The 21,945-nt window shown below is 46.0% G+C and overlaps 2 protein-coding genes across 4 annotated transcripts in view; one reads left to right on the forward strand and one right to left on the reverse strand.

The window, feature by feature from the left end:
• Positions 1 to 4,292, forward strand: part of CPNE2 (copine 2) — a 55,960-nt gene extending 51,668 nt beyond the window's left edge. For both annotated transcript variants that reach the window (XM_080410982.1, XM_080410983.1), the window contains exons 15-16: positions 2,442 to 2,678; positions 3,719 to 4,292. In XM_080410982.1, coding sequence (XP_080267108.1) covers positions 2,442 to 2,678; positions 3,719 to 3,826 — 345 coding nt within the window. In that variant the 3' untranslated portion in view covers positions 3,827 to 4,292. The remainder of the gene's footprint in view (positions 1 to 2,441; positions 2,679 to 3,718) is intronic.
• Positions 4,293 to 7,201: 2,909 nt separating this feature from the next.
• On the reverse strand, positions 7,202 to 21,860 carry PSME3IP1 (proteasome activator subunit 3 interacting protein 1). 2 transcript variants are annotated; one of them, XM_080411080.1, is made up of 7 exons: positions 21,744 to 21,860; positions 18,719 to 18,864; positions 18,429 to 18,527; positions 14,962 to 15,084; positions 11,116 to 11,245; positions 9,084 to 9,148; positions 7,202 to 7,951 (listed from the first exon to the last, which is right to left on the reverse strand). In XM_080411080.1, the coding sequence occupies exons 2-7, from the start codon at positions 18,846 to 18,848 to the stop codon at positions 7,734 to 7,736; spliced, it is 765 nt and encodes a 254-aa protein (XP_080267206.1). In that variant the 5' UTR covers positions 18,849 to 18,864; positions 21,744 to 21,860; the 3' UTR covers positions 7,202 to 7,733. The 2 variants fall into 2 exon arrangements, with proteins under 2 accessions (XP_080267206.1, XP_080267205.1); XM_080411079.1 differs by having other exon boundaries at positions 21,654 to 21,788.
• Positions 21,861 to 21,945: the final 85 nt, after the last annotated feature.

Below are 21,945 nucleotides of genomic sequence, written 5' to 3' on the forward strand. Positions count from 1 at the left end.
TTTTTTTTTTTTGGAAGCACAAAGCGTTAGTGATGAGGGGTCTCACTCCCCCGGGGTCTTCTCCTCTGCCATCCCACCTTCAATCTGATGCTGCTGGCTTCGGTGGCTGCCTGGACCTGCCCTACTCTTCCTCCCGCTCTCACTCGCTCCCAACGTTTCAAGTAAAACAAAAAACCCTCGTAGTTTTTCCATGGCAACGCGGATCACAAACACTGGAGCCGTTTGCTTTTAAGAGATGGGAGGATGTCGGGGGGCGGGGGAGCGACAGAGGGATTACACACGATTTGATTCTCAGGAAGGATTAATAAGGATTAATAAGCTTTGGGGAATTAAAACCTACCTTTCCAGCAGCGTCCCTGCATCCAAACCTCCCCTTTCCTTACCCCGTGCTGTTTAATGCTGCCTAATCCTTTCAAGTCCTGCTCCCTCACGTGAGCCTAATTGCTGATATCATTAGCAAACAATCAAGAATCATCCCCAAAGCCCCCTGGATTCAGGGGCTGGGCATTTTAACAACAAAAAGAGGAGAAAGGAGGTAGGTGCTGCCAGGTTGGTGTGCCCAGGGGGGAGGGGGTGGTCCGGCTGTGGGGCCAGCCTGGTCCCTGCCCCTAGCAGCTTGGGTCGCAGCTTGGCAGAGGTGGCACCCCAGCTGGGGGACCATAGTGGGGGGGATCCGGAGGTGCCACCAGCACCCTGGCCCCACTGCCATCTGTGGACACCACCAGAATTGTCATCGCTCCCTGGGGAATCTCCCCCTGATGCTCTTACCCGCTGCCTGCTCGCCCCACTGCAGCCCCCTGGGCTTTGGGGCTGACCCCTTCTCTTGGCCTCTGAAATATGTTGTGATAAAATGTATTTTGAGCTCTACTCCCCTCTCTTTTCCTGCATACTTTCCAGCATTTTTCTCTGTTCCCATGCTGGATTTCACACAAAAAAGGGAACAAAGGGAGCTAGTCCTTTCTGGGTTTCCTCTTTTTGATCATGCACAGAGGCAGGGGGAGGAAGGGGGAGAATCAGCTTGAAGTCGTTCCCATTATCCACTGCTCTCCTCAAGGTTTTACCCTTCCTCCTGTACTGGTTTCCAGACAGGGTCAGGCCCCAGTCACTTGTCCTGCTTCCAGTGGTGACCAATGCTGGCCACCACAGAGGAGCCCGCTTCTCCTGGAGCTTAGTCTTACCCTCCAGACTTGGATGCTGAGCTCCTGCTCTTCAGACCTATGTCTCCCCATGATGTGCTCTGAAAAGTTCAGATTTAGGGAGAAACTAAACCCCGGGCAGCACTCGGGAGGCAGGACTGGCACCCCAGAAGGGGCTGGGTTGGGAAGGGGCTGGCTGCTGGCCCTGGCTTGGGAGAACCTCCTTGCCCCTGTCCTGGGGCTGTTTAAGCTCGACTCAGCCTTGTCTGTGCTTGGGAGTTCAGCACCAGAGCGCCAAGAGAAGGTTTCAGGAGATGTGGGCTGGAGGAAGACCAAGGAAATGGGCTCTGGATGGCGTTCCATCTCTTGCTTTTCCAGGACGGCTGCGCTAGTGGTTTTCAGAGGAAATGGAAAGAATGAGGAGAGGAACAAAGGGCTTTAATGTGCTTAAGTGCTTGTCTTCGTCATTTCTCTAGCACACGCAAGCAGTGTAATGTGCCAAAATTGAACCATTACTTTCCCTGGAAGCAGAGGAGATGGGCTTTTCGGGGGTCCATGTGCCTGATTTGCTGAGCTGAGTCCAGCAGGACGGTCTATCTGTCCATACCCCCCAGCTGGGCAGGATCAGCCCCATCACCCTCCTTTCCCTGTGGGAAGGGGAGTAGACGCTAACACCGCTGCTTCGGCATCCCCCCAGCTTGCTGGTACCCTCTGCATCCCCCCTCAGTGCCTCTGAGACCCACAGCTTTGTATGGGAGATGGACAAGCCCTGAGCATGGGACAGCCCCCCCTGCCCTGCAGCCCGGTGCTGGGATGCAGGAGCTGCTCCCCACCAGCGCTGGGATGCAGGAGCTGCTCCCCATTGTCACAGGGCCGTGTTAATGGGGACTGCCCTGAAATGTGTCCCCCTGGAGATTTCATCTCCCAGCCGGGCTTGTGTCCTGGCCCCAAACTCCTGGCTGTGACACACAAGCTCTGTACAGGCTGGTTGGGTTTTTTTCCTGTTACTCAGTACAGTAAATCAGTAAATCAGCAAAATGTTTTGGCGTGGGAGTTGGCTTGTTGTTTGGTTATGATCTTTCAAAAAAACAAGGGGAACAGGAGCACCTGAAATTCCTGGGTGCTGCTAAAGGGGGTGGTGCTGGCTGTCCTGGGAAGCAGTGAACCTTGCGCTCCCCCCCCAGGGGACCTGCCTCCCCCCAACATGCCAAGCATCCCGGCTGCTCACACCTTGCCAGCGCTGGCTCTGGTGTGAGGGTGCACCGGCATCCCACTGGGTCTGACCCTCCGTCCTCCCCTCCGCAGCAATACTTCATCCTCCTCATCATCACGGATGGGGTGATCAGCGACATGGATGAGACGAGACACGCCGTGGTGCAGGCATCCAAGCTGCCCATGTCCATCATCATCGTCGGGGTGGGCAACGCTGACTTCGCCGCCATGGAGTTCCTGGATGGGGACAGCCGGGTGCTGCGCTCCTACACCGGCGAGGAGGCCGTGCGTGACATTGTCCAGTTTGTGCCCTTCCGGGATTTCCGCAATGTGAGTGTGGGCAGCGGGGAGGGGGTCACAGGCAGAAATGGAAGTGGAGCAACTCCAGCAGAGGCAGACTGAGGCAGGAGGTAGAGGGCTGGCACCTGCCTGCCTTACCCTGGCCCTAAAGTCCACCTTCCTCAGTGACGGGCTGGCATGGACCAGGCACATCAGCGCTGCGAGCAGGGGCAGCAGCACTCCGTATCTCCATAGCACTGCTCCACCTGAGCATCCCCCCATCTCCACCACCCTGCCATTGCCAGGCAGGTGGGAGCAAACACCAGTTAATTACCACAGGGTCTGAGCTCCCGCAGCAAGCTGGGGTGGCGCTGGGCTCAGTGGTGGTCCCACGCTGGTGTCTCCTACTTGGGCCTCATCTGCCACCCGTGATGTGCCGAGGGCTTAATGCTGAATGGCCTTGGCCCTGGGGGTCCCACCAGTCCCTTCCTGGCACCGTAAAAAGGGCTAATGCCAGCACGGGCCCTGCACGTCCCCTCTGCGGGATGGATTGTGCTGCCCACTGCCCGACCCATGCATGTGTGTTGGAAAAAATGTTGCTGAATGGAAGAAAAAAAAAAGGGGGGGGGGGGGGGGAGGGAAGAGAGAGGAAAAAGAAGAAAAAGAAAAAAAAAAAACCAAGACAAAATGAGAGGCAGGTCCCTGCCCATCGTGCCCAGCCAGGAGTCAGCCCTGGGCCAGATGCTGTTGCTGGCACAGATTGCCAGAGGATGCAGAAAATCAGCCTGTGCTTGTTATCTTCCCTCTTTTCACAGCTAATCAGTCTGTCCATTTCACTGCCTGTTACTCAATACCTGGTTTTTCTAACCCACCAAGAATGTTTTATTCCTCCCTACCAGTAAATTACCTCCTGGAGGGAAGGTGTAGTATAGAATATAATAATCCCAGGTGTATAAAATGCTGGCTGCCAGTGGACTCTAGAGGGTATTAAATGAAATGCCACAGTCTGGAGCTGGGGACAGCCCAGCCACGTTGGCTGTCGGTCCCCTATGGCCGTTCTTATGCCAGTGTTTGTTCCCTTTCGCCTGCAGGCCCCCAAGGAGACCCTGGCCAAAGCTGTGCTGGCAGAGCTGCCCCAGCAAGTCGTGCAGTACTTCAAGCACCAAAACCTGCCGCCCATCAACTCGGAGCCCGCGTAGAGCTGTGCCAGGCTGTGCCCTCTGCATGTTGCCGAAGCCTGTTGGTCCTACCAAAAGCACGTTCCACATGCTTCTAAGAGGAGACTACCCTCTCTGAAACACTTTGTACTTCTTAATTTAACTACTAAGTCCTTAAAACTTGTCCCAGAGAAGCGTCTGGATTCATTTTGTACAGTTCCAGCCCCAGGTAACACTAAGCGGCCAGGCCATGCCCTGGTCCTGCTCTGTTGGGTCATTTTTCAGTATTGAATGTACTTTGTATAATTTCAGTGGAACAGGATACGATTTTTACAATCAAACTTGCTTTTTCCAAGCAATGCAGCGCTTAGTATCTTATTATCATTCAACGAACTGGTCATTGTATAGTTCATGTATCTGTGTTGTACCTGTATGTTCATTTTTATACTGTGTACATGTTATATTTGTTATACTCAGGTTAATAAAGAAACTTGGACATTTAAAACAAGGGCCTCCTAGATGGGAAGGTCACCACCCCGGCTGACCATGCCCCAGGATCAGCCCCCGGCTGCGTGACAGAGGGCGATTCACTGAAGGCAGGAGTGTGCGTGGATCTCCCAGGGAGGGCAGCATCCCTGCGCTCCCTGCTCAGCTCTCCGCACCAGCTGGAGCCAAGGGCAGGGGGCTGCTGTGTGCGGTGCTCAGGAAAACCCCGGTGATCCCGCAGCAAACTGGCAAAGGGAGCTCCATGGTTCGCTGCTGCTGCTTCATTGCTAAACATTTTCCCAAGCCTGAGTAACAGAAGCTCCCTGGTGCCTGCGAGAAGAGGGGCTGGGTAACAAAATCCTGCTCTCCAGCAGCTCCTTTGAGCCGCTCATCAGCAATGTGTTACCTTCAGCACTAATTGCTTCTTTCTTCTGTTGTTAACTAGATTAAGGTCTTCTGAAGCTGGCAGGTAGAAAGGTAAATTTGCTGCAGGGATCACCAGGCTTACTCTGAACCCAAGCAGACCTGACCTCCCTCTTCCCCTTTGCAAAAGCGCTCACGGCCAGAGGTTGGTGTCTCTATAAAGCCCAGAGACACCTGCGTGCACGTGCTGTGCTCACTGCCACCAGCCACTGCTACCAAATGCGCGGTTGTTGCTGCTGCCACCGTGTCACCAGCACACAGGCTGCCCTGTGTGGTCCTGCAGCTTGGCCAAAGCATGGAGCCAAAGCTGGCAGTGAGGCCCCAGGCCACCTCTGAGCATGGCGCTGGGTGACACCCCATCCCTTGGGAGAGGTGGGACTGCTCTGCGAAATATGTGCCTTGCAAAGCCCCCTGGAAGGGGAAAAGGCCGAACACCACCACCCTCTTCCAAATGAAGCAGCAGCCTTTAAAGGGTGGCTAGTTTAAAAGTAACGCTGTATGCAGCTCGGCTTCCAGATCAAAGTCTGTGGCTGGAAAAAAAATGGGTTTTTTTCTTTCCATAAGAGAACCTCACATGCAGCTGCACTAGCTCGTAAGCTCTTCTGCTAGTAGAGTGTTTGTGGGGGTTTGTCATTTTTAACACCTCTTTTAAGTTTTAACAACTAGCACTGACAACAAGCAGTTTATGAAGCTGTCCCTGGGGAGGGGATGAAGCACACACTATGCAGTCATGGCTTTTTTCTTAAAAAAAATTAAAACAAAAAAATAAATCTAAATCCACCACTGAATGACAGAGCTGCTGGAGCCAGCCGTTCTTCTCCAGCATGCTGGCCTCGGGGCAAGGTTACTGCCACAGCTGCCGTTTCCAGAAAGTCTGATTTATCCTCCATCCCTTGCACTCTTCATGTCCCAGCACATGTCTCAGTGCACTCAAGTAACATCAGATGGCTTCTGACTGTAAGAAGGTAAGTGGGACCGAAGGATGGAGTGATGAGCTAGGGCAGCTCTGCAGTTTGTTTACACAGCCCAGGCCATGAGAACAGCAGAGGTGACTCAGACTCAAAGGCTTGGGGAACGCCTTTAGCTCACACAAGCACCCTATCCCTGCTCTTCTGGGAACAAAGGAAAAAAAAAAAAATTGTAGAACAGGGAGCTCTCATGCCTGCTTTTACTGAATTATGGCTCCCCCTGACCTTGCATGGTGCAACATAACCACCATCACCCCACCCTGATCTCACCTGCAGCTCCCATGGACCACCACCACCACCATGACTGCCACAACTGGCCGGCAACTCCCACTACAAATTTGTCTAAATAAGCCATTCTGCCTGTCGCTGTGCAAAGTATCACTCAGGAAAATGGCCAGGCTACTGCGACTACAGATTATTGATCTAGCTTGATGCCAGGGAAGGACACCTACATCTCTCACACCAACTTCTCAAGGCTCTCGCAAATGCAGCTTTCAAGAAAAACAGGCACTTTTTTGTGCATCACTTCCATTTTGTTCCATAACTACGATGAAAGTCATCAAAAGCAAAGCATTAGGGAGGCAGAAAGAGATCTTACTATTTTTCCACCTGAAAGTACCACAATTACGGCAGCTAGAGCAACCCTGGAGCCAACACAAGATGTGCCAGGCAGCCCAGAACAGGGGAGGAATTGCAGTATGTTTGCAAAGATCTGATGGCAGAAGAGCACTGTTCAAACAGAAACTGTACTCGGCTGAGGACAGCTTCATTGTGAATGTAACTCTCCTTGTTTCCTCCTCATGGTTCAACAGTCAGGCTAAGCCACGAATCCTGCTAAAGACCTTCAGCTTTCACTGCTTGTGTCCCAGTTGTTCTCTTACAAGTTGCTTCGTGTCACGTTCAGGTAACTTGCCCTTTGGTACACGCGGATCAGCTGTTTTCTCAGAAGCACCTACACTTCATAGTGGGTAGAGCAGGACTGCTGGGAGGGACTGCCACACAGACACTTCCACCTCTGAGCAGCTGAGCTGAGCGGTGCCAGCCCACCAACCTCCCACCGGTGCTGTTCGCATGCAGAGGTGAGAAGGGTGGGCCCTCGGCTTCCACAGCCTACTTCTCACCCACACCTGGCTCGCACCACCTATAAACACGCCCATGCAGGCTTCTTAAATCCAACATAAATTCAAAAGCCACCAACTGCAAAGAATAGTAGAGCTCTCCAGCTTGTGCACAAAGAGATATGCTTGAACTGGGGAGTCCCCCCCACTGTGGATACATGCCTTCAGGACACCACTGCAGAAAAGCTGAATGACTTGTCAAGCGCCGGTGTGGAAGCAATTGCCTCTGAGCAGAACAGCCAACTGCAGCTCCTCTGAACTCACTCAGAACAAGTTTTCCATCACCGTCTCTGCATTTGTAGGAGGCTGGCTTGCACTTCTCCTAGGTGGCAGTTTGAGGAAGGGGCTGGTTGGATAGAACAGAAATTGCTTAATGGAATAGGAACAATTATGAATGGCACAAGCCGAGATAAAAAAAAAAATGCATTCAGAATGTCTTTAATCATTTAACACTAAAACTTCTTTACAGTGTCATGGCAATCTACACTTCCCCATCTGCTTCATTTTTGTTCTGCCCCCATTTCTCAAATACAGAATAAAAATGACATTTTAAAACAGAACACATGGCTGTTTCTACAAGACTTCACTGCTTCAAGTGAGTATTTTTTGCCTGTTAGTCTTGTATAAACTTCTTAGATCACCAGAATGCTTTATTTCCATAAGAATTTTAAAAGGTAAAAGCTCTCTCCTCTGTACCCTCAGACCTTCATTACATTACTAGCTGTGCCTTCTGGTTTAGGATGGCAGCCTTTCCTCCGGGCTCAGTATGCACCCCAGAAATGGAAAGGGGGGGACGGGACGGGGGAAGATATAATGAGTTATTTTAGGAGTATCTGAGTGTATTAAAGTTGAGAGGTTAGCTAGAAAGATTATATTTGGGGCAGAAAGATGCATCGAGCATCCATCAGGGCTTTGGAAGATACTCTGCACTACATTACACACGGAGCAATTTAATTATGGACCATCAAAGAAACTGTTGCTACGAAAGACAGAAGAGACAATCTTTCCAGTGGAATTAATGGTGCCTTCGCTATCCGAGCTGGACTCGGAATCACTGCTTCCTGAGTAGGCGCCCAGGCCAGGCAGGATCCCGATGCACACGGCTGCTGAGGGACAGTGGACTGTGGAGCCTCCCACTGAGCTGCTCCCCAGGGGAACACAGGATGGTTTTTCTGAAAGAGAGGTACCTCAGTCAAAATCGAGAGCACAAGAAAGGGCTTTTAATCAACCCAGGAACTGCTGCATGTCATTCACCTGCTATTGCCACACAAGCAGCAGACGACTGCAGGATTTAATTAAAGCATAAGGCAGCTTTATGCTGCAATAAAGCTATTCCGACAGGAAGGACTTGCTACCTCAGGGGATTTATTTATTTTTTTCTCATCGCTAGTTTAAGCCCAGCTCTATGCTGACATAACAGATATTTATTCTAAAGTTGTCAGTTTGATGCTTGTCAAGTACCAAACCCACTAAATCTGCTTTGTGTAATTGAGTACTTTTTTTGCAATATAACAGCCTCGTTGGGGAAAAGTTTTATTCCATCATTCTACTAGTCAACATCTTCTATCTTCCACCTCTAATTAATTATTTCCAGTGCTCTGAAAGTTTACTGAACAGAAGGAGATTCAGGAAGCGCCTTGGGTTGTCATTACACAATCACAGCTCACCCTATTTGTGTCAGAGTATCCTGACAGCAAGTCAATCGCAGCCCTGACAGCTAAGACTGAAGTGCAATTTAATTTTTCTTCTAGTTCCCCATAATTTTCTGAAACAAATTGGTTTCAGGATGGACAAGATCACTTCATAGCATGAAAAGCTAATAGTGGATGTATACAAATAAACTAAATGCTCTTGTGAAAAGGAAGGAGATGATCTCCATGTCTCCTGTCAACTGAACAAACCATTAGGCTTGAAATGTAGCTAAGGAGACTCCTATTAGTTATCAGGTAAAACCCTTTAAGGGTAAAATCAGTTAAGCATTAGAATAAATGGCCTAAGGAGAGTGCACAGCCTCTATCTGTGGAGATTTAAGAGCAGCTTAGACAAATATCTGTCAGGAATGGTTTAGGCAGGGGAGAGACTGATGACCTGTAGAGGTTCCCTCCAGCCCTACTTTCCATGAAGCCTGTCAGCATCTATAGTTACCATTTCTACTCCTTTAAGAGAAAACTTGCCAATTGCAGTCTGTGCTGTCTTGCATAATGAAGGAGCAGAAAAGCAAATCCTCTATCAGATTTAACATCAAGTCCATTGCTGTTCAGGTGAGAGACAGACAGCTTCCCACATGCAAAAATCAGGGCATACCTTGATTCTTTTCATCGTGATCAGTATCTAGTTTCAACCTCTTCACACTGTTACCACCATCTGAACTGTGGAAAAAATAAAAAAGTGTCTTGTTCCTCATAAGCAACCACTTAATTACCATGGAGCTGAAGTCACATCTTTGCCTCAAATGCTACAGCAAATGCCAGCAGGATCCCCTGATGACCATCGCCACTTCTAACTGCTGTTAACTGGGGCTCCTTGGGGACCATGCAGGATCCTAGAAAGAATCAACACCTACACTGCAAGTATCACCTGCTGACCTCAGGAAACTGAAACACACCACTGGGAATCCACATCAGACCTCTTGCACAGCAACACAGAGCTGCCTGTTCATCTGGAAGTACCCCACAGGAGATCAGGAAGAACTACCTGAGCTTCAGCCACCCACGTGACCACAGGCTTGCATGTGTGGATGATTACCACGCTTGCTGGTGCAACATCCCTTGCAGGGTTTCCTTCCCCTCCTTCAAGCACCTGAAGAGCCTGTTCTAAAACATCTAGGAATCTTGCCCCCAGTAAGAAGCCCAATAGGTTTTGCAGCAATTCACACACCCCTGCAGTGTCTGACCTCAAAAAGACAGGGGTCGTTTTTGGGTCCAAAGTGGTGTTGGGGAAAGGAGCGTTATGTGGACTTCTGAGTCTTCAGAGCTTCTACAGCCTTTCCTTGTCACTGCCCAGTTTCTTTTCCCCCTCTTGCATGTTCCTAATCCTAAGCCATCCACATAAACAAATGCTTCCCAGCCTCAGCTGTGATGAACCAAAGCAATGAAGTATGAGCATTATTATGCATTAACTCTTTTCTGTTCCCGTAAGAACATACAGTACAGAAAGATTATTCTGTGTGGGGAGGTTTTAATAGTAATACATCCTTTACAGGAACTACAAAGCTCAGAGAGCAGATGTTGAGCTCACGCTACACTTGATTTTGGCCAGTTTGCAATAAAAGATAAGATGGCAAAAATAGAAGACTGCAAAGCAAGACTGTGATGGCACTGACATGTCAGTTAAGATGCTCTCTTCAAATAGATGCCATCTGCAGACTTTAGATGTGCCATTAAGCACATGCCAGCTCCTTCTCTACATCCTACTGGGCTAAGTACTAGTAGTTACAAGAAAAAAAAAATTGTTGGCTGCTTGTTATCAGTTCAGCATTTTTCTTCTCTGCCTTCCAAAAACCCAAACAACTACCCAACCCCACACACATTAGGTGGAGGAAGTGCTTACTTCAGTTTTCAGACATGCAATTACGGCTGTACTGGGAGCTAAACATCACCCTACAAAAGAAGCTTCTAAAATAATCTCTTGTTCTCTGGGACAGATTCAAAAACACTGACTGAATTTTGAGATGTCAGTAATCATCTTAAGTAATAGATGACTCATCGGTGGGAAATAAGTCTTGGTCCCACATGCCTAGTTTCTCCATAACCTGTAGCACACCAGCAGCCGTGTTTGCAGGCCAAGATCAAAACAGCAAACAGATCACAAACCAGCTGCCATCTCCCTGGGATGGAAAGAGTGTTGATATATCAGTGCAGATGAGCGAGGAACAAGGGAAGTTTGCTTGGTACACAAACATCTCTTGTAACCTGTGTCTCCCCTGTGTTGCCCCCAGCAGCAATTAAAACAACCCATTTTAGACACAGGTAAAATTGGCTGATAAATTATGCAAACCTTAGTAAAATTACATGAGTGAGGCGACACCGATATCTACAAATAGAGATGTAAAATAGATTCCCTCTAGATCCCCAAGCAGGATTGCCCAAGCCTGGCAGTCTAGAATGAAGAGCCTACCCACTTCTTTACACACACTTATCTATTTGAACTGCTTCATGTTTTTCCCACAGTTTGTGAGAGCCTATAGAAACAACGCTGGTCTTTTCTTATACCTCCCCCCTTTTTTCTTTAGGGCTAAGGTTCACACCTCACTCTCTGGAGGCAGTTTTGGCCTGCCTCCCTTTACACTGCTAACTGGGTTCCGTTCCTCATGAATTTATAGAGGTGTGAAACTAACCTTCTGTGTTTCACAGCTCCTGCCAACAGCTTTGCCTGAGAGAATTTGTTCTTGTTTTCCACTGACTTCATGGACAATTTCTTCTCCGTTTCCTTCTTTGGGTCCATACTGACTCCCACTTTGAGAGTGCTGTGAATTAAGGGTTAAGGATCAACCAGGAAGGAAGGGGGAGAACAGACACTTCCTCTCTGATATATTTAGCCAGCTCTGCTGACAGCATCGACTGAACTTCATTCACGTATTCTAACAAAATAAACTAATTTGTAATGACACTTAGGTGACACCTTCGGCCAAGACAGAAAAGACTTCATGCTCTGGGTTCGGAGCTCTCGCCAGTATCAATTTGAGCTCTCTCTGTAAAGATATCCAGGCAGCAGACTAGCAACTGCTTTTCCAAAGCCAGAAAGGTGCAGTACGCAACACATCCAGCACTCATAAACATATCCATCATCCTCCCTTTTCCTAAAGGTCTTACAGAAGCTAAAAGGTCAGGCTGGGGAAAAAAACAAAAGAAAAAAAAAAAAGGCATGCAGTACTTCCCCCTTTTATGCAGATCAACACATTTGCAATTAATATTTGCTGCTTCAAGCCCTAATCCTTACCAAAAAAACTAAGCAGCAATATGTGAGCTCACGAACTCCTCAAACCCTCCTTTTGCTGAGCCCAGCAGACTTCAGCCTACCAAAGCAAAACAGTTCAATTTTCTAGTTTGGTATTTATCACTCTAACTTCTCAGCTCATCTCTCTGTAAGGACCACAAGGCCAATTTAAACACCAGCCCCAAGAAGAAGGAGACAGATCTGATTAAGTGTGCATGTGGTCCAAGATTCATCCAAAAAGACTGCAACTGCACAGAAAAACTAAGTAGCTTAAAACAGTGTTAGCAAGGTGGGATGCAGCTGAAGCCTATAATGAGGTGGAGAAGCTTAAGCAGGTTCTCAGACAGAATAAGAAGCAGCTTGGTCTGTTATTAAGGCACACTCACTCTGCACACACACTAAACAGGTCTCCTTCTGTGGCAGGATCTAGTCCTGTCAACAGTTAATGACCAGTTGTATCTGATGAAGTAAGGTCTGTCAAAGATCCTGTCTGCTCATGAGGTGCCAGTAAGTCAAAAAAGCTTCTGCAAAACTTTTAAACTGCAATAGCAAAGACAAATCAACCTAATTTAAAAGGGTATTTGTTTATAACCCTAAATCTAGCTTTCTACCAGTTTCTTCACTGACTACAGTTCTACTGATAAGGTGGATCTGCTCCACGAGCTGGGGTTTCACACATGCCCAGTTACTACAGACGAATATTGGATTGTGAATTTCACATTGATGGGACATGTATTTGGAGTCAGGGGGGTTTATTCCTCATGGAACACCTGCAAATCAAAACCTCAGGCCTTCCTCCGAAGTGACACACTCCAAGTCTCCAATCACTTTACAGTTAGGAGCACCTAGATGCCATTCCTTATTTGATTTTCCTAAGGATGCAGCAGTAACCCAGACTGCTCCCTACCTCAACTGAAAGTCTTAGTCAAACCCAGACTGTTCAAGTCTCTCTCTTTTAGGGTGGCAGAGGAGTGCCATCCTGTGGCTATCGGAAGCAATCTGAAAGCTGCTTGTGTCGAACACAGTTTGACATCACACCACATGCTTTCACACACTGCAGCGTTCAACTTCCCCGTTTGGGTTCGCTACCTTGTTATATTCTAACACAGGACTACCCAAGCCTGGCTGATGAACCCAAAAATTTTTATTTTAAGATACCAAATTACAGGCTTTTCATTTCCATCTGGGATGCCATTCTTTAACACTCCTCAACTACCAGAGACACAGCACGTTTTTAACAGATTTTGTATGTACTGTTGCCATTAGCAAATGTAATACTATACCTAGTCAAGAAGGGTCCCCTCTCAGGAAGACTACATTAGAAATAAACCTCTCAATCTTATATATCAACTGCATTAAAAAAAAACTGTCCTACAGTAAAGCCTGCTTCTTGGAGGGGGGCTTTTCTGACATCTACATAGGATTTAAGAGAGGAGGGTGTTGCCCTCGAACAGACTTCTTGGAACTGGCTTAAAAAATACCTGTAAATCCTTAAACACTGTCAGACCAGTGGAGCTGGATAGGGTAAGGAACAAAAGCCCCTAGCTGTTTATGTAGGAGGAAGTAAAATTCCTATGCATCCATGCACATGAATTTCTTACGCTCGAGAGCACATTAAAATATTCCCAGGCATGTTTATCATTAAGATACAGGACTTCATGATTGTTCAACCTAATAAATGAAGAAGGGGAAGCCAAAAAAAAAAAAAGAAGGGGAAGCCAAAAAAAAAAAAAGAAGGGGAAGCCAAAAAAAAAAAAAGAAGGGGAAGCCAAAAAAAAAAAAAGAAGGGGAAGCCAAAAAAGCTCTGTATGTGAATATTGACACAGGTATTACCATTAAATTAATGCTTCTGGGTAACTTAAGTTGGATATTATACCAAGAAAAAGACCAAATAACAAAACCCGCTGGGTCGACATTCCTCTTATGAGTTTGGAAGAGCGCTTGAATGGTATCTATAGATCCAGAATATCTACCCAGTACCCACTGGTTTTTGTCACTGTAGTGACAAACCATCAGTAACAACCTGCCGATGCAAAACCAACTTTTGCATTGTAAAGGAATATCACCAAAAATTTCAAACAAAGATGAGTCATTTTGCAAGTTGGTCTGAGGTTGCTTGAAATATTATGGTTAAATAAAAAAAAAAAATTAAAGAAAGGAAATGGAATGGGCAAAACTCCAGTTTCTCACGAGATGAGGCAACTATAAAACATCCTCCCTCCTTCCACCTCATCAGGAAGAAATTCTACGGTTTAATTTTCAGCAAGACTTCAGATACAGAGCCAGGTGATATTAGTAGGACTGCAAAGACTGAGGTTAGATGGCCCGCATGCCTTGAACAGGCCCTGCTCACTGAATTCAGGGATCAGTGTGTTATGTGGCTAATTGAAGACAACATAAGATTCCCTCTGGGCTGGTATGGTTCATCCCAGATGTATGTGACCTAACTAGAGCTGTCAGCTGCTTCCACAGCATAATCTTATACTGCACATCCCTGCATCAGCCAGACCCGCAAGCAACCACCACCGAAACTAAATATATCCCATGAACATCCCATTATTAGATCCAACAAATCAAAAAAATATTCCACATCCATCAACCAACTACAGCCTATTTTTGAAGTAAAGTGCCAGTATTGCTTTTTCATAAACACATTACCAAGGTAACTTAAGATGCTCTTCACAGAGCAGACGCTCTAAGTTGTAAATCATTAACTAATACAAAGTAATGCAGATCTTCGTAGCACTGGCACCATTCAGCTTTATTTGCTGACTGGTTTTGGTCACGTCCTCATTTACACTAAAGTATCCTTGAGAACTTCTGTTTTGTTCACCAACGACTTAAAAGCAATGGTTTTCATTAGAAGGCAAAGAAACCATGAGGTTCTCCACAGATTCAGTAAACCTCAAAAAAACATTTAGCTTAGCACAGAAATCCTCAAAACATTCCAACCTCCCTTGACTGGCACTGATTAGAGAGAGAAAGCATCCTATATCCCAAATCCCAAACAATGCGGAGGGGGAGATGGAAAGAAAAGTACCAATGGCATGTGGGGCCTGGGGGCGAAAATATAAAAAAATTGCAGTGGGAGACCCAAGCTACAATGAAAACATTAAAATTTAAAAATATATCATTGTACATGTTCTGTAAACCAGTTTTATAGAAAGAACGTCAATGACAGAATAGAACTACAGCCAGTCTCTTATCCTCCTCAATATAACTGCCAGCCCTTTTAATGCAAAGGATATTCTGTATTCGTTTAGTTCTTTCAGCTCTTCTTCTCTTCGTTGCTTTTCTAGTAGCTCTTGCTGCCGAGAAACCTCATCAAGGAAATGCGTCTCATCTTCATCTAAGCCTCTTACCATATTTTCTGAAAAAATGAAAAGAATGCATACTGATAAACTAAAACCACTTTGGGAGCAGCCATTTGTTTTGTGTTACTTGGCCCTCTCTTAGAACATTTTCCAATGATCTCAAATTGCCTCATAAATGTATGTAAGCGTCCACATCTCGCATATGGCATTTCTTAATACTGCCAAGGTAGAACAATTTGCACAAAGTCCCTGGGAATACAGGGAGTAGAGTCCTGTGTGGCTGAGTGAATTGGGTACTCCAGCAGTCACGCTGTTGTGCTGACAAAAGGGTACACAGCAAACTCCACAAGCTATCTGCTGGATTCTAGAACTAAGGAATAAAAATACTTCCCAGTTAGTGATACTGGATGCTAACAAGCTGAAACTCTTACACACTCAGGCACACAAACTACAACAAACTAACACAGTTTGAACACAACACTATTGCTAGAGCAAAAGTAAGGCACAATCCATAGGTAGCCATGAAATGCTGTATAATTAAGGAAAATCAACCAAGTCCTCACACAAGCAGCCTTTCTGCAGTTCTGAAACACCATTTGGAACAGGTTACACAAAACAAGGAATAACCACACTATGCAATGACATTATTTGTTGGTTTGGTTTCAGACACCATGTTTAAGCCTGTTTCCTTAGAATCTGTTCTTAAACCATTCAACAACTGGAAAAAAACACATTACTTCTCTGAATAAATCTTGCCTCAAAATAGGAAGTACATTTTCTTAAACAATTAGTAACTCACCGAAATTAACATCTATTTAAGAAAAAAAGAAAAAAAAAAGTGTAGTAGGAAGTCTTTTATTTTCTGTTCTGCAAATGTTCAACATCTCTCAATCTAATGGTTTAGTTAGAAAGGTAATAAAAATATTTTTCAGAAAAACCAACTCTTGCTATTTGTAGTTATCCTCAGAAACCTTAACCCAAACATCACCTTTAGGCTTCATTAGAGATTAGTTCCATAAGAGGATTTTTTAGGCTTTTACATGAGGTTGCCATACTTTTTTTAATCTTCACCCACACAGTCAAGTTCTTCTCACTTTAATAGCAAGCTAAGAAATCCATTTACACTGATAATCGGCAAGCTTCTGCCTTTGACAGAAAAGCTCTAGGAATCATGTATTATTTGAGGTTCCTTTTTAAAGGCTGATCCCTACTCTTTCCAACTCTAAGAACACAGAGCTCATTCATAAATCTTTAAATGGTAACTAGTAGCACTCACTACTACTGCTGAGGGCCCCTTCAAACAGCAAAAGTAGTGTAACTATTTTTTGAAGTGACATGCATTAATTTAATTTTCTGTCTGCCTGATCTGCAGACTAAGAGAAGCAGCCATAGTGATCCTTATAGCTGACATTATTGAGATTCTCTACTAAATCGTCTGCAGTAGGTTTTGTTCCCCATGCTAGCAGGATCTGTTATTCTGCAAGGGCTCCTTAAAAGCAGTAGTTTACTTTCCAGTTACCCTCACTCACGGATGCTTCTTATTCCAGTACTTGGCTTACAGGTTCCCTAAATGAAAGGAAAGTCCTTGCAGATCTAATATAACTGGGCAAGGGAAAAAGTCATTTAGATGGGTTATTAGAAGCCCTTCCAATCCAGGCTGATAGCAGTCAGTTTTCTGGTGGCTATTTGGATGAGAATTGCTTAGTCACATCACCAGAGATGATTTGGATCAAAAGTTTACTGAAGTAAACTCAAAAGTCTCCAGCTGGAAAGAATTCTTCCCACTTTTCACCACCAAAAATGCAAGAGAAACTTAAGAGACAGGAAATAACTTCCACTTATCCCTGTTTTGCTGAACATAATCGTTCAGAAATAAAATTTTTAAAGTTGCATTTTAGAGAATACTAGAATAATTTTTCATTTTAAATGCTGTAACAGTCTACTAAAATTACTTTACTTTGAAAAGGAAGACATTCTTGCAATGCTGAATAACCTAGCAGAAAGAAGAACTGCTGGTCCATATACTGGTTTTTATATACACAAAAGGTTTAGAGAAACTAAATTTGTGTGTTTATGTGAACACAATTCTTCAGCATTAAAGTGTTTCCCCTCCCAAGTCCCATCATCAATCCTGACTTATCAGAATGACAGTGCACTGGACTCGTTTTTATTCCTCCAAAATTACCATGGATAGGAAAAATATTTACAAAACTTTTAAGGCAAATTCAAGCATATTAGGGGACAAACCTTGTCACCAGTGGCCAAATCGAGCTGAACTCTGATGAAGTAAACTAAGTGGTCCACAGTCCACCCAACATTGATCTTTAGTCAGTGAATCCCACTTACCTTCTCCCAAAGACATTTGGCTACAGGAATGATTCTAAAAGCATCTACTACAAAACAGGAAAGACAATCAAGATAATCAATCATGTACTTGACAGCAACTGCAGGGGCAGGAAGTGTTGTCTAACAGAGCTCAGAGATGGTGCCATAGTTACAGGTAAAACATAGCTTTGATGCGTCACAAATACAAGAGAAATTCTAGACAGAATCCACTTCAGCAAACTGGAGCTTAAAGAACACAATAGTTTGGGGGTAAGGCTTCCAGCTAAAGAACCAAAATCGATCAGAACCCACCTTAAAATGGAGTCCCACAGTATCATCCTCACTTCTCTTTAGATAGAGCTCATAGCTCACTTTTTCCCAAAATGGTTGACTAATAACTTTCTAGTTCTCATTATCATCTTTGCACTCAGCAGCACATATACAGGTGATACAATGCAAAGGATTTTTGTATAAAACCAGAAATTCAAACATCAGTAGAAATTAGATTTCCATTTCATTAGCAGAGTTAAACATCTACTTTTTGAAGAATCAGCTCCTGCATCTCTACTTTTTCCAAATAGTAATCTTTGAGCCTCAAATCACTTTTGTGTCAACTAACTAAAGCTTGGAAATGTAACAGCTGCTGGAACAGGATTTCTTTTTATCGATTCAAATGGAATGGTCTTGTGTTAAAGCATGAGTTCCAGAGTCACAAAACCAGGTTACACATCCACTTTTCCATGGATTGGTATCAGGGTTTTTTTTAATGCAATGTGCAAACTAAGCCTAGTATTCCACACTTTACAGGGATGCAGCTTCACAACTGTAGGCAACTTCTGTGTTTTGCATACGTGGAGTGCTGCCTTGGTGCCCAGAACAGTATTACCTGCAGGAAAATCTACCATCCTTGATAAACACAAGATTTCAGTAACACTTTTCTAAAGCCTCTGTTTCTCTCTCAGAGAGGCAGACAAGACACACAGGTATCTCCTTTAGTCAGATGTTGTATACAGCTGTTGCACACAACATGCACTTTGCTGGGTTTCAGTTCAAAATAGTAACTGCTGATGCTTACTGAATTTAAATTGCTCCTCAAACTCCTGCTGCTTCTTTTCTCTCTGTTCCTGAAGTCTTTCATACAACGAACGTGGGTCATATGCCTCCTCTGGGCATTCTGAAAGGAAGGAGTAAATAAGGAAATGAGACCATATGTCAGAAATACTAAATCACCAACAGCTCTTAGCTCCTTCACATAAAAACCTTTTGCAATTGTATAATACAAGCTATTATCTTTTATTTCTGTTTTACATGAAAGTGAAACATTCTCCGGTCTCTTTCCTATAATTATTAAAATCTACCTCATACCTTCTGGATCCTCAGGTTTTCGGACCTTTTCCCATTCCTCCTGCCTTCTCTTTCGTCGCTCCTCTAGCTCTGATTCAGACACAAACCTCTTGTTAATCACAAGGTCAGCAGTACCATCTCCCCCATCCATTGTGGAACAGCCTGTCCTAAAAGCACAATATGAAAGACATCAGGGACTTGATTTCACTTGTCAGTGCATGAGACATTACTACACATCCTGAAAAACAGACCCACTGCATTCATAGAAACTTCAGTTCTCCAAAGACTACTACGTAGCAAGCATAGCTTGAGATACCTACTCACTGCATAACTGCTAAGACAAATAGCACCACCTTCTTTACTCTTTTTCATAATATGTTCTCCCTGTCAGTTTTCTGCCTCAGGTTGCTTTTCTAAAAGTCATATTTTAATGGAATTTTCCCCACCACACTTTGGATTTATCTTACTTACATAAATATATGAAAAAATATTAATAAACCACACCTACACCTACATCCTTTGATGTCAGTTCTTACAACCTTCCGTTCCAGAGAAAGGATTTGACACTCTGCCCTCACTTTACCCAAGTTCCTTTCATCCATTCTGTGAAAACTCAAGTTTTCCTGTTTTCAGTGATTTGAATACCTGTATTTCTAAGTCATTAACAGTGAGACTTCAGAAATTAGCAACTAATCTCTCTAATCTTCAAAAGCATTCTGCACCTCTTTGCAGCTCTGGGGAGTGCTAGGCTTGGACAGCCCCGTCAGGGTTACAGAGAGTTCAAGAAGCGAGTGAAAGAGGGAATCCCTTGGGCTAAACCGGGGTGAGATTAGCCCCTTCTGACACAGTACACTTGCCTCTGCTTCAAGAGATCCTGAATACTGGCCAGGGCCCTATTTCAATACTAGGTGCAGGGTGGAGATGCTCCAAGGAGTCATTGCAAGAAGGAAACTCATGGTCTTGATACCTGTAAGCCCAGGATGAAACAAACTGCTTCTGCAAATCTTAAGTGGCTCCTTTCAAGATTTATTCTACCAGCTCTGTACTACAGAATGCAGCATTAATGCCTATTTTTGTTTCTTACATCAAGCCTCTGTATGTAAGTACAACGTAAGCACAGCTGTTCATTTAAAGTCATGCTAACCTCAGTCTTCTCTAGTTTCTTCTTATTTCCCTAGTATAACTTCAGCAAGAACCTCAAGGACTACAGACGATTGCCCCTGCACTGCCAATACTGCCAAGTATTACCCATTTAGGGTCTCACCCAGCCTGCATTTCAGCAGTGGAAGGGAACCCAGAACACTTACCCTTCTAGGGAGGGGGGGATGCAATAACCCAAATAACAGAAGGAACCTGTTTATCATTCTTCACTTGTACCACAAGGAACCACTCTTGTAGGAAGCAGAGTCCTGAAATTGTTACAAAAACTGATACTTTTGTGAGGTATTGTTTACAATACAAATGACAAATTGAGGTCTCAGGAGAAATACAGGTTAGAGCACTGGCTAAATATTTGTAATAGCAGGATGAGTGCTTAAGGTGGGAATTGTCACAAGAAGACAAGACAAAAGGATTCTCTTAAGAGCTGGGGAAGGGAAGGACAGACCAAGGATTAGTGATCTTCTCTTTTTCTTTTCACTTTTCTTTCTTTTGTTTCTTTATTAATATCTAACAAAAATCCATGCTAAGACAAGTGCACTTTCCAGAAAGCATGGAACACCTGCTCTGAGTGTCATTTCTGGAGGTGGCTCAAGCTGGACACCTATAGAAAAGAATGAAAATCGAATCTCCCTCCTGAATGCAGGTCCTTATCACAAGACCAGCTTTCCTACCCAAGTGCTGTATAAACCAGATAACCTGGTACTCCACTTACATCACCTCAACATCAATCAGAAACGAAAGGTTCCGATACAATGGTGAGAGAAAGTTGTAAAAACAAAATGAGAGGGATTCAGCAAGGGCACAGTATCACCTGGGACTAAAGCCTGCAAGAGTAAACCACCTGCCTTCTGGATCAGCCAGTTCACCTAAGACTATATTTTAAGATACTTGAAGGAGATTAAGGTTTATGACTTGACATACAGCTACAGTATTTTCACTGCAAACCAGGAAAGTAGCGTCTGATCAAACACATTCCAGCAAGTAATTACTGACAACCACATCCTGGGGCAAAAAGTTGTGGGGAAAAAATAAAAACTCAAGCAGTATCACATTTATGTTGACTTGTACTTATAAAATTGTTAATCTCACTGTATTCTTTGCCCTCACCCATCCGAAACACACACACAAAATCTTCCAGACCAGACCAAACGCAGGTGTTTGGCAGCTGTCCCCTGCCCGGTGACTGCAGTCTAGCCAGTGATAAGCTGTCACCGTAAACGCAGGAGTTTGTGTCGCAGCTGTAAACTGCACCTTTCGATGCTACCAGCGAGCAACGTTGCCAGGACCACAAAACCTCCACGGCCCCTGCCACTACCCAGGCCGAACAGTCCTTGAGCCGAGACGATGCCTGGGCTACCGGTGCAGCCTCCAGCGCGCTCAGCCCCCGCTAAACAGCGGGCCCCTGCATCCACCGGGGCAGCGCTCCCCCACCGCGCCACAGCAAACGGATCGCCGTGCGCCGGGCCTGGAGCCGCGCCGGAGGGTGCCCGAGGAGCGGCTCAGCGTCCCGGGCGCAGGTCTGGGCGCGCCAGGCCGGGGCCTGCTGCCAGCCCCGCCAAAGCCGTCGCCGCTACCTCCCCTTCCTACCCGCCCCCCGCCTGCTCGCGGTGGGAGCGGCCCCCCCGGCCCGGTCCGCCGTGCTCACAGGGCCCGGGCCCGGCCCTTGTCACCCCTCCGCTCGAAAGGCCCCGCAGCGCGGCCACGGCCTCTTCTCCCGCCGCGCTCACAGAGCCCCCAGCTCCCGCCTCAGACACTGCCGCCTCCTGGGACTCGGGCCGCCACCGCCAGCACGTACCGCGGCCGCCGGCCCGCCAGAGCGAAAGGCGCAGCCCGGCTCAGAGCGCCGCCATTGATACCCCCCGCCGGCCCGCCTCGATTCGCTCACCGCCGCCGGTCGCCCCACTCCTTCCGCCAGCAAGAGCCAACCGAGTGAGTTCTTCCTTAGGCAGCCCCTCCCCTCCGATAGCCAATCCGCGCTGCTCTTGCAGAAGGCAGAGAGGCGCTCAGGAGGGTCGGCTGACAGGTGACGTCCACGCGGCCCAGCGCCTCGATTGGGCGAAGAGCCGGCCCCGGGGCGGGGCCGAGGC

The sequence above is a fragment of the Falco punctatus genome, assembly GCF_963210335.1.
Source record: "Falco punctatus genome assembly, chromosome: 14".
NCBI lineage: Eukaryota > Metazoa > Chordata > Aves > Falconiformes > Falconidae > Falco > Falco punctatus.

Excerpts from the sequence above, each read along its gene's own strand:
- PSME3IP1 (XM_080411080.1), bottom strand. The coding sequence starts at position 18,848 with ATGGATGGGGGAGATGGTACTGCTGACCTTGTGATTAACAAGAGGTTT. Across the intron at positions 15,085-18,428 it reads TGAGGAGCAATTTAAATTCA|AAAATATGGTAAGAGGCTTA; the intron begins GTAAGCATCAGC and ends TCATTTTTTCAG. Across the intron at positions 11,246-14,961 it reads AGAACTAAACGAATACAGAA|GCACTCTCAAAGTGGGAGTC; the intron begins TATCCTTTGCAT and ends CCTTAATTCACA.